This window comes from Chlamydotis macqueenii, chromosome 1 (assembly GCF_036417535.1).
Source record: "Chlamydotis macqueenii isolate bChlMac1 chromosome 1, bChlMac1.mat, whole genome shotgun sequence".
NCBI lineage: Eukaryota > Metazoa > Chordata > Aves > Otidiformes > Otididae > Chlamydotis > Chlamydotis macqueenii.
The window spans coordinates 87,692,814-87,705,733 of record NC_141556.1 but is presented as its reverse complement, the minus strand read 5'-3'; the positions used below and the strand labels follow the sequence as shown (position 1 = coordinate 87,705,733).

The window sequence follows — 12,920 nt, the reverse complement described above, 5'->3', positions numbered from 1 at the left end:
ACACAGAACCTGGAAACCTAAATATGCCTTTAGATCCTCACACACTGTAAAAGGAAAGAAAAAAAAAAGAAAAAAAAAGTGCCTTTTAGCTGCACACACTCAAGCAGGAAAATTACAGCCTCACATTTTCAACGCTACGGTTAATGCTGTGTCAGCACCTCCATCAAACCTCGTTGTTCAGCAGTTTATAAAATGCTCACTCCGAGCCGAAACTTGGCACCCAGAGCCCCCAGAAAGAAAAGTGCCGAGGAGGAAAAAGCAAGAAACCCGCTGGGCCGCTGCTCAGTGGCGGGGGACAAAAGCTGCGGGGGGGGGTGAGCGGCCCTGCCGCACGTTGGGAGGATTGGCGACCCTCGGGACCCCGCTGAGCACCAACCCAAGTCCTGGAGCCCGCCCCGGGCGGCCCCCACCCTGCCCTTAGCCTGCCTTCACCTCCTCGAGGTGGGCGGACACCAGCGCGGCCTCCCAGCTCTTTGCCACGGCCCCCGCCGAGGCGACCGGTCCGGTCTTAGGCCGTTTCGGGCCCATGGCGGCGGGCAGGCCGCACGCGTCGCCGTGGCGACCGGCTCCCGCCGGGCGACGGCTTCCGGCCGCGCCAACCGACGGCGGGCGGTTCGTGCCTCCCGCCCGTGGACCCCGTGCCCGACACGGGCGAGCAGCTGCCGCCGCCTCCGGCACGGCTGCCCGCGAAGGGATCGGTGGGGAAACGGCAGCGGCCCGCAGCCGGTCACGCAGCCACCGCGTTAAACGTCGCATCCCGAGGGCTGCCCGACACCCGGCCGCCCGCAGCTCTCGGCGTGCCCGGGGAGGAGGGAGACGGCCCGGGCTCTCACACCGCGGCGCCGGAGCGTGACCGGAGCGGGGCCGCCTGCGGAGCAGAGAGGCGGGGGAGCGCACAGGTGTGGGCAGGCAGGCGGCCCTGCTCCCAGGCCGCCATCCCTCTCCAAATACTACCATGTGTTACAGCACCGGCACCAGAAGGGGAGAGGGAGGCACAGTTGGGAGAAAGCAGGAGAGCTGCCAAGATAAAGAATTCATTACAGAGGAGTCATGTCGTGATCTCACGCTGGAGACGAGTGAAATACTCTCTGTGATTTAACATTTGGTGAAAATATCCCGAACCACATGCTGCCCTTCCCCCACCCCCTTATACCGACCAGGGTTGCTCAGAGCTTCCAAAACTTTGTTTTAATTTCAGCAGAGCCTTAAAGCCTTGCTGTGCAGCGCGTTGTTGGTTTAGTCAGAAGTTCATTCTGGGATGATACTGAACTGGTGTACGTGCTGAATAAAGTACCTTTAGTGACACAGTTTTAGTGAAGAAGTTCATAGGGGACGTAACAGGCAAGTCTGGTGTATCGTCTTAGTTTGCAGAAGGGTATCTTCCTTGAGTTTGCAGACAGTGATGTAGGTTATAACACAAGAAAGCTGTACAGTAGATTTGCCAACATCCATAAACATTTTTCCCCGCCCCATTTCTTGGCGGGTATCCATTTTTCTCCTTTTGAGGTTTTCTTTTGTTGTCCAGAAGAAAATCAGACTTCAGTTGTTCACAGAAACAAGCAGTGTGACATTCCCACTGTACCCTTGCTCTTCATTAAAATGTTGGATATGCAGCCTGTGCCTGCTGAGGAGCACTGAGAGAGTACAGGAAGGAGGAATAGGACAGGATCAGCAATCAATGCAGCAGAACAGGACAGAGGTATGGGGTGGAATTCACAAATAATGTTGCCAAATACCGTTTTAATGAACCACCTTTCTGATTCTTCATAGCTCAGTCTTCAGGGCTGGATATAAGCTTCAGGAGGCCCAACAGGAGAGGGTGGTGCACCCAGATCCTGATGGTATGACTATGATGTTTGTGGGAGATGACAGCTGCTAAATTATGCCCATGCCTGGATCTGTATGCTCAGGATCATCGGGAAGGCTAAAAACCAGCAAGACTGATGTCAGCCTACAATCAGTTCTGAGAACATGAACAGTAGCTGTGAGAACCATGAACTGCCCTCTTTATACCAATTGTGTGTTTGCTTGGATGAATTTGAAGGAAGTCGTTTTGTTCTGCTGCTTACCATCTTAGTAAAGTCATCTAGATAACTTGCTGTTTATTGTTGTTGGATGCTGTAGCAAATAGTGAGTCAAGCTGAAGTAGGAGAGCCCATCACGGGGAGCTTATACCAGTTCATATAAAATTACCTCCACCACTCTCCCAAACAAAGAAGAGAAAGAAATTGTATCTATTCCCTACTACAAAGGGCCGTAGCATATAGTCCTAAAATAGATTCTCCAGTAGTGAAATCAGCTAAAGTCATCTCCTGTTTGGCTACTTGTCCCTGTCCATTTGTTTGTGCTGCCAAAGATACTTGTAGGCTGAGCTGTAAACCAGATAACTGAAACCCTCTTGGTTAAATCCTCCAACAGACAAGAGACAAATCAGAAATATTGGGAAACTACAGCCTTTGTTTCCTCCAAATGGTCTGGACTACAAAACACTCAGTTGTTTCCAAGCCATCTGAAAACCTCCAGCTTCCTTCTGAGAACTAAAAGATTAAGTTGCTGCAATCTTAAAACTTGTATTGCAAAAATGAATGTAATTCAAATATACTGATGAGCCACAGATGAGATGAATAGAGAAATTAAGGATCCAGAAAGACAATACATGCACCTTCTGCACAAAAAAAAAAGGGATGTGCAGATGTAAGCCTGACATTTCCATGTAGCGAAATTGGGTCTACCATTAGTGCAAGAATTAATAGGCAAATCTGTGCTGACTTTGTATATGACAAGAATATTGATGGTGAGATTTTCAGGGAGAGTGGCAACCTAAAAATCATAAAATCAGCCTTTTATTTTCTGGCTTATTAGAAAACATAGTGTGTCAATACATGAACATATGAGAGTGGAGTAACCAAAGCCGTGAATTTACAGTACACTTGCAATTCTGAATAATACTCTGTGTAAATAGAAGGTGGCTTGCCTTTCCCTGGGAGAGGAGTTAATGACCCTGTGTATTCTGAATTTACACAGCAGGTTAAGAAAGCATGCATGGTTAATACTGCAGAGTAGCTGGACACAATAACATGTTCCTGTGCCCACACTTTTAATAATAATATAGAAGGAATATGTAAAAAATCTGGTATACTCTTTACCTCCTTCAGGAAGAAGAAACATCAGTTGCCTTTTATTTTAGGGTGACTTAAAGAACATTTGCACTTACTTGTTCTCCAGTAAAGTCTGGGGAGTGGAAAGGCATTACTAGTTGTAAAAGTCATGTCTTCTCTATTTGATATTTCCTGAAAGACTACAGTTGACTAAAGAACTAGTAAAGATTTTTGGATCTTAAATAATTAAAGCCTGCTTGGCTGAGAAGGCAATTAATTTTAATCCTGCTTGCTTTTTTTTTTTTTTAAGTGCTTATTTTAAATGCTTGACAAATATTTGGAAAAAATGATCTTTTCAGTAAGAACCGTCAACTTCATGCCTTCAATTGAAAAGTGAGCAAAGAGTCCTCTTTACTTGAGTCCTTAAGAACACACTTAATTGCTTTATATTGCTTTCATAAGATTTAAATGTTTCTTAAACGAGGAGGCTTCCTGAATTATGGCTTCAGAGAGCTGTTTCCGTTTTAGAAAACTTTCCAGAAGGTTGTCTAGAACAGCTAACATGGCCTTCAGTACCACTAAGGAAAACAGTCCTTCATATTCCTTCTATTTATAAAAGAAGAAGAAAGGTATTTTTTTAAAAAGTACACTTAAAAAAAAAAACACAACACTGTTCAGTCCTTTTTCCCTCAAAAAGGAAAAAGGAGAAGAACATAAAACTCATTTTCCTTTCCGTTCCAGTTTCATAGCACTGCAGCATCTGGGCTGGGAACAGCTTTTGCTTGAAGTTTGCAACCCCCCAGGACACAACCGTCTCACAAGTTATACAGATTTGGCAGCTATGGCATGTGTTTCCACAGCCTCCCTGAACTCTCACGTACCAAGCTGGATGTAGGAGGTGTTTGCCTACAGTTGCTGCTCTGGCCACCAAATGATTCCTTATGATTTATTTCTCAGTCTCTAAATTCATTTGTATAATTTGCATAAAGCTTCCCACATGGACTGCATTGGCCTCGTGGATGCAGACCGAATATCTGTCTTGGCTTTAGGATCTAGAAAGCTTATTTCTACGTCAGTAAATTATAAGTGCGTGTGCCCTGAAAGGGACAAAGGTTAGGCTGAGCATAAATATATTAATGCACTCCCCTTCTGAACATGGCATGGTGCGCTTATAATTCTTCTAGCGCCAAAGGTCAATAATTTTTTAATTAGACTGAGTTCTAACTGAAACAATAAAATAAAGTCAGTCACCTCCTCAGATCGTAATGGGCCTTCCTAATAAGATAAGTGTTGCTAGATGGTTGTTAAACTGTGAGAATGTGCAAGGGTGGCTAGACAGAAAGGGAATGGCTGAATTGTGAAGACAATACAATTTGGTCAAGTTCACCTGTCACATGGCAAGGTCTGCCCTCTGATGCTGGGCCACTATATGCACAAATCAATAGACCTGGCCTTTTTAAGCCTGTCTGTCTAATAACATGGCCAAAATCAAAGCAAGTTGTAGATATTCTCTTCTTCCTCTGGCTCTAGCATTTAGTGTTGGCCTGGCCAGTCACTGTTTTTTTCTTCACTCGAATATTTCCTGTCAAGCTGAGTTACAAATGTATGGAGCCTCTGTTGTTTATCACCAGCGTAACACACAGAACAGAGGAAACTTCTTTTATACATATAAATAAGTTTACATTTAAGAGTCTCGACCAACTTTGTTTTACTGGGAAAAACAAAACAAAATGAAAAACTTACAAGGCCCTGCATTTAATTTCAGAAAAGATGCTTTCGTAGTCTGCTCTCTCCCACGTGCATGCATGTGCGAGGAGAATGCTTGTTCCTCTCTATAGCCAATGGTATAAAGATTCCTGGCAAAGCTCAAAGTGAAATCCATTATCATCTGTCAGTAAAATGACTTCCAAATTCCAGCTGGATGCTGTGCAACAGTCTCTCTTTAAAGAAAGACTCCCTCTGCATTTGGTATTGTAGTTCTACTGTCTCTAGGTAACTGAATTTTGGAAGCAGTTCAGTGCTGCCAGTCAGCAAAAAAGTCCAATTTCAGATATCTCAGGCTTTATTCCTGCCTTTTCCAAAACACATCACAAGGTTTTAATTCTTCTCTCTAAAGAAGTAAATCCAAAGAAAACATTTCCCCACCCTTCCAGAAAGCCAGACTCTGCATCCCCACACCATTCCCCTGCACTTTGAAATCCTGTGTCTTTGCCTGCTTTCTTCTGGCACAAAAGGAGTAGTTCCCCTAAGGTTAGAGGGTCCTCAGTGGAGTTCTGCTTCTGTAGCACTCCTCACTTCTGCCACCATCAAGAAAAGGGAGTCTGTAAGACTGTATAACAGTAGTGCTGAGCGTTAACCACTAACCTTTCTCAACAGCCAAACAAAGCAATGTCTAAATAAGTGGAATTTGAAACATTGTACTGTTACTGGTGCAAAAATAAAAATGTTTCTAATCTGTTAAAAACAAACATTAACACCGTGGAGGACTGAACAGACCTGAGATGTATGTCAGAGTTTGCACTGAAAATATTGATAATAAGTGGTGGAAAGACATGGTGTGGTTGTTTATTTTTTAAAGGAGAAGAGGTTATTTATAAAAATACATGCAATCTGAACTGGAATTGGAGTAATTAAATGGCTAGAACCATAATTCTTTAGCCTTGGTATACTAATTCTGTGAACTCATATTTGGATGTTTTTTTACTGAATTGTTTGAGGGTAATATATGTCTAATTGCAGAATATATATATTATTATGAAACTGCTGCTTCAACTTTAATCCTCCTTCCCTTCTTTCCAATCTGTTTCACTGAGCACATACACTCCCTGGTAGATGTAGATCAATGAATAGGTTTCGGAAAGAAGTGCATGGAGTAATGACTATTTCCTGCCCTATTTTGGTGCCTGTCTCTCTTGGTCATACTTGTGTCTAAAATCTGCTTTCTAGAACAGCCGTGATTAAACTTCCCAGTCTTAGGACTGTATCCCAAAACACCATCGTGCCTCACCTTATCATCCACTAAATTCTTTACTTTTCCGTAAACTTGAAGTCTATCATCTCCTTACCTCAGAGCAGAACAGCATTCTGTGCTTCTCTCTTTCCCACCTGCACCATTTCAACTTCACAAGCTTTACTTATTCTGCATCTTCAAAATTTGAGCTGGACCCCAATCCCCTGAAATACTTACCATGGCCAGCACGTACCCCTCCCTGTGTCAGCAGACTGTGGTGCTGTAAAGGTTCAAAGCCAGCATCTCCCAGCAGCAGCACGAGCAGATCTCTCATATTTGAAGGACCAGCACCTCTCTCCTACCAGGCCTTTCTTCTAGATGCAGCTGGTCTGTGTGATCTGTGATACATCTGCCAAGCACCTCAGCCAGCGAGCTCCTGGCATAGCACTCCAGCAAAGTATTTATGCAGATGTGGTCAGTAATACCACCTCCCTTGCACTTCATCGAGCACCCCCCTACCACCGTTTCCCAGGCGGCATATGAAATAAAAGAATACGGGAAGGCTGGGTACTGCGATAGCTAATGAGTTGAGTTCACAACCTAAAAATTGCCCAGTTATCCTATAAGAACTCCTATAGATAATTTGGGAATTTATTTATTGCTGAGGGCACCAGGATCCAGCCCTGAACCTATACAGTGGCCCCTGCAAGTGCTGTATCCCCAGCTACTATTAGGTGGGAATGGCGAGAACCAGGTGATGGGGATGAGCATGCTGTGAGCAGTCTCTGCCAGCCAGTGCCTCATCTGGCACCCTCCTACCAAGATAAGTGAGAGATGGAAAGTGTTGTGACATGTGGCTTACCTTTGCGGAATTATCTGTAATGGAGTATTATTCCTTAGCTTTTTTGGATGGACACTGTGCAGTTATGCAAAGTAACCACAAAAACCGACAGTTTCCTGCCCCCAAAAGTCTGCATATATGTCCTATGTGCAAGACTTTAGTGAGTCTTAGCAATATGGGAAGTTGAAGGGATTTGTGCTGTTGTTGTTTCTGTAAATGACAGCAAAAACAAGGCTTTGTCAGCTTTGTCAGCTTTTCTGCATTTCTTAAATTAGCTGTTTGCAGGAGAGCAGATTTAATTTAAAATTTTCAGAAAATAAATTCTTTATTTAAAGAGCAAATGAAATAAAAGGTAGAGCAAATGAAATAAAAGGTAAAGCAAATGAAAGGTAAACAATATTTTCATCCCTATCAGATGCTAACACCTGCTTTAATGTAAAAGCTCCAGTTACTACTGACAGATGTTGTATAATAAATAGAAGTTGCAAAGAAGAATTGGTGACGCGTTATCATCAGTGTAGTGCAGATTCTGCCATGACCAGCCGTTCATATGGATTCAGTAAGCTTTAAGCAAATAAAATGCAGCAGAGATGAAGTTTAAAAGGATTTCTAATTAGCACTTTTCTTAGTTAACAAACTGTCAGCACTAATTCCCATCATTCAAATTCCTTAATTCATGTTAATAGCAGTCAGAATGAAAAATCTGACCTTTTTCCATCTCCCTCTGTCTCGTTGCTTTAGACAAAGCAAAACATTTACTATGGCAGGGTTGCAAGACGTGGAGGACCATCAATGGAAAAGGTACACTAGTTAGCTAAAATTTGGCCATGCTCCCAGTGTATTGACCTGCCTGTGCCGGAGTTTTTGGATTGTGCCATCCTTAATGCTTATTTTGTATCTAGTGATTTTTAAGACAGGTACTGGTCAGGGTTGGAAAATAACGTGGAGAGATTTGAGATAAACAGCTGAGCTCAGCAGTTTGGCCCAGTGTACCAGCTCTGGTATCTGAACCTAATTTTCTTCTACACAAATGTATTCTGAGTATGTAAACATCATAAATTCATTGTGACTATCTGTTATCAGATATGACAAAGTAAAACTGTGAAAAAAATGAAAGAAAGCAGAATTTCTTATCTTTCTTTAAAATATATGTCAAATGGCAACAGAAAGCCTTTTTTTTGGGTGAATACATCTTCTTCCTTTTGCCTTGAATTAGCTTTGCTTTTCTTCATGATCCCACAAAATCCTATGACAACTAAGCAATAACAATTTAAAGAAAGCACTGATGAATTAGCTATTTTTACTGCAAACTCCCATCAGTAAACCTTGAGTACCATTAGTACCAGTGTGGATCAATGAATTGCAACTTGTCTGGTTTCCTCTTCTACAAAAGTCTGACATTTGCAAGATTTATTTGAAATATTTTGCATTTTGCAACACCAACTATTGCTTTCCAGGACAAAAAAATTAATGAACTGAAATTGAAAGGCCGTCTTCTGGTCTAATGATGTTTAGACAACACTAGAAAGACAGAGCTATGCCACCAAGAAGTGTGAGAGTTTGGGTGTAATAAAAAGCTGCTCTGAAACTGAATCACTCCTAGGGTAGTTTTCCTTTCAGAGGTGATGGAATTTTATTTCAGAGATCATAACGTAACTTTTGCACAAAAGGTCCAATCAGCACTTTATATTCCTTTTTAGAGCTTAGTGCTTGGGATTCCAAGCTGGTGCAAATATATCACTGTTATTTTGGGGCAGTAAGCTAGCTGTGGGAAAGGCTGATCGGTTCTGAAGCAAGGAAAACAGTGACTACTAAAGCTCAACACTTACCTCATTCAGACCTTGCCATCAGAGTTCGAGTAATTCTAGATGCTTCAAACAACAGGCTGAGGCCCAGATCTGTAGGCAGTTAGCTCCCCAGATACCTTGAATGATCTGAGCTTATGTACCTGGCTCACACACCTTCGGCCACACATCCTGGATCACTGGAGGTATACTCACCTGTAATTAGATGGCTGTCGAATAGGGCAAAACAGGGCAGACTGAGCTAGTTTACCCTTCTTTTCTGCCCAAAGTGAGTGGATTAGCAACACATAGTAGATACAATTGGCAGCAATTCTCATCCAGTGGTTCTAATTAATAGATTTTAATGAAACTTTAGTCAGTTGATCCACTACACATACTAGGATGCTATTCAGATCAGAGACTTGGAGATCTTTACTGCTAAGCACAGTAAAGTTCCCCGTAGAAAGCGCTATCCTTTTTGCTTCTCAGAAATATGGCAAAATGATGGAAAGCTTTACAGTGCTGTAAACCAAATTCTTTGCCCAAGTGTTCATGAGAAAGGGCTATTGATGATGCAGCTTGGCCTTTGTGAGGCATTCCTCAAGGCTGCATTTATGCCATCATTGATTATTATGGGATTCTGAGCAACCTGATTTAGTTCAAGGTGTCCCTGCTCCTTGCCAGGGAGTTGGACTAGATTACCTTTAAAGGTCCCCTCCAACCCAAACTATGATTCTATGATTCTCTTCCATCAATTGGCCAGGAACAGTGTGGTTTTCTGAAAAAAAAAAAAAAAAAAAAAAGAGTACATTCCTGTTCCTGATTTTATCTATGGAGGGGATGTGAAGGCATGGAGAGAACAAAGGAGGAACAGAGCTCAGAACCCTGGGGCACACTGCATCACTGCTACTACACACAAGCAAGCAGTCTGTGTAGCTGGAAGTGTGGTGAAGGATGAGAAGGCACTGAAAGGCAAACGTTTGAAGCTGGGAGAAAATAATTCTGGTTCTCTCCACACTGCTGGTGCGGCATGGTACTGGTGGGGCACAGCAATATTACCACTAGGGACTGCACTGTGTGTTTGATGTCTTTTTAAATTGAGATACCTTGACCTGCCTTAACCCAGTGTTTGCCCGTCCTTCCATGCTGGGCTCTAGACCTCCACTTATATATCTGGAATTTAAAGAATTGTTGAAGGGAAGAAACATTATGCTTAGAATGTTTTAATCAAGTTTTGAAAGGCTCCTGACCTAGATGGGAAGCCCTGGAAATCATTTGCATTAGACTTTTTAAAATAACAGCTTATCAGTCTGATAAAGATCAAGCTGGGGATGTCTTGCCCAGATGCTTTCTAGGATATTGATGAGGATTTGGTGATGGGCGCTTCAAAAAGCCTGTGGGGTTTTTTTTTTGTGGGGTATTTTTTTCAAAGAACGTAAGACACTTCTGTACGGTAGTATGTCTAAAACATAATTTGAAGAAAGAGAGGATAAGACAATACAAAGCTAATTGTAATGTTAAATATCCATATTTTCAGTATGGTCCTGTTTGCATTTGTAAAGCTGAAGCTGCAAAGCTTAGGCTAGGTTCTTGGTGGCAGTTGTCTTCTACACAGTGAAAAAGCAAGACTGTTCTCCTCTAAGCTAAGAGATGCTTAGTAGTTTCTATCTCTGATAAGAAAAGTACAAGCATAGAAATGCAGATGTCAATGGGGGAGACCACAGCCTTTCCTAGAGAGAATAGATAACTAGTCTCCTTCATGGAAGAGAATACATGTGTTATGGAGTTATCCCCTGTCTATTCCTCCAACTGCCCTTCAGATGAAGGCTGCCCACCTGGATCAGAAACAGTGGGATGAAAGTGTACATGCTGAAACATGAAATGATAGTATTTCCTATGTGATCATTTGGTTGTTTCAAACTTACACTCACGCTCTGGAAACCATTCATAATTATTACAATATTCTGCCAAATCTGGTGAAAGGCAGGCTTGTTACCTGATATGGAGCTTGTGGTAACTACCTCGACTATTGTCTAGGTGGCAGTAGCGGTTATTTATGGATTAATACACGTCTGCGCTCTTTACTATACCAGTTTGAACTTCAGCTCACTGTACTGGTGAAAAAATTCCTATTACCACAGGTCTGCTCATCCCTACACTACTGCTTCTGTGCACTCTCTTACATCCAGCAAAAAGCAGTTTTCCTAAGGATGGCTCACTATTTAGTTGCATTTGTGGAATGCAAAACCAAACACCGTTCTCTTGGCCCTTTTCAAGAATAAAGTTCTAATTAACAAATGACTGCTCCGGGACACTGAAAGCTTGTTTTCTCTCAACTCCCCAGCAGACTCCCAATTTATGTATTTCCATTTCTGCTCACTTCTGACAATAGTGTGTTTGGGGAAGAGGTAGCCTGCAGGTTAGTGGTGTAGTGATGTGAGCTCATGGCATGATAATTGATCCTCTTCAGGGTGGCACTGGTGAGCAGGCAGTAATGCTGGGAGCAGGCATAGCCCCAGCACCAGGGCTCTTATGTCCACTCAGGGAACGCCAGTCAAGGTAGGGGTTCAAGTCCTTCAGCAGAGGCCTCCTGTCAGCACGGGAGGCTCTGTCTGGACCGTCTGGACTGTCACACTGGCAGACCGGCTGTAATTGGGAGATCTGCAGTTTAGACAAGGGAGTGTGTAGGGGAAGCTCTGGTAGCCAATCCCTGTGATTCCCAAGAATGCCAGGGAAACTGGTGGTTTGGAGACCGCATGAAAAACACCCTCAGGGAAACCTGAGGCCTGGAGGAGCTGATTTACATCCTCCAGCTCCTCTTCCTTGGTTCAGTGTTTGCAGGGCCCCGTGGAGCCCTCTGCCATAGCCCTCTCTGCAGCGGCAGCTGCCTTCAGCCCTGCTGCTTTGCCTTACCACCTGTTGGTAGATGCGCTGTCATGCGCAGCCTCAAGCCCAGGGAGATTAGACCCATTCATATCTGAAATGTCTGCGTTGGTGGCGGGGGGAAGAAGTGTTAAAATGGCTCAGCCCCCTCCGTGCTGCTCCCCTCCAGACCCCTGCCCCCCCTAAGCAGCTGCCCCCCCACCCATGAAGCCCCTTGGAGCAGCTGCTGTCCGTCTGGCTGCCCCGGCCTCCTTGTCAGCTGTTTGATGTCACCCATCAATCTTCCATCTTTCCTGCAAATCTCTGATGATCGAATTTCACATTTCCAGGACTCCGGCCGTAAAGCCCCTTTCACTGGTATAATTAGTAATTAGAGGAAAAATGTTAGCAAACTCCTCTCGGCATAAACAGACACTCAATCCCCATCTGTCAGGTCAGGAAATTCACATTAGGGTGAAGGCTCAGTACAGATTTTTCTATCTGAGGTGAGTGACCGCACACGCTCTGTGCTACTTAAAATTAAGCTGGCCACATGACAACAAGTGAGAGCTATTTATAAGTGACCACTTCGATTATAAACAATTTTCAGTGTTTTGAAAGTCATTGTGTCTTTCCCGCTAGGAGTCCCCACGGGCTTTAAAAGAAATGGGGTCTCTCAGCCATGATCCACCACCCCCGGTAAGGAGACGGGGGCTCCTTCATGTCTGATGTTTAAGTCCATGGTCTTTCACAGAGCTGCACTGCTGAGATGACACCATTCAGTGGAGTCATTCCATCCTTCAAATGTGACAGGTATGGCAGACTGAGGACTGAAACTCTTCAGTACAGCAGACAAATGTGTGATGATCTGCAGTGGGTGAAGCTGAAGACAAACTGGTTTAGACTGGAAACAAGGGCCCACGTATTTAATGTGGAATGCAGCCAGTGACTGGAGACAATTAGCAAGCGTTATGATGAACACCCTTCTCTGGAAGGCTTCCAGGCAAGATTGAATTTTTTTTTCTCCTGTAACAGATGCTATGGCTTTAAGATAAGCTAATTTAGGCAAGCCTCTTGCCTTGTGTTATGCAGGAGGTTGGAGCAGATGATCACAATGGCTTCTTCTGGCTTTATCATCTGTGATGGAAGCAAATGATGCCACCCAGGCCATGCCTAATCCAGAACTTGGGCTCCCTGCATTGTTGTTTCCTACAGCAAGCCCTCTAGTCTTGTTTGGCTCCTCCTAAGAACTGTTTTTTCCCCTTCTGCAGAGGAGAAAATTAATATACAACCAAGGATCAAGCCTCTGGTCCTTCCATAATTATATGAGGGAAAGCCAGAGGTTGTACAGCTGGGCAAAAGCTCAGCAGTGGTTAAGCTCAGAA

General features: G+C 43.7%; 1 protein-coding gene across 1 annotated transcript in view; it reads right to left on the bottom strand.

Annotated features, from left to right (window-relative positions):
- Positions 1-528, bottom strand: part of SPAG17 (sperm associated antigen 17) — a 111,028-nt gene extending 110,500 nt beyond the window's left edge. Inside the window, exon 1 of the mRNA XM_086768109.1 lies at positions 433-528. Coding sequence (XP_086624235.1) covers positions 433-528 — 96 coding nt within the window. The remainder of the gene's footprint in view (positions 1-432) is intronic.
- Positions 529-12,920: the final 12,392 nt, after the last annotated feature.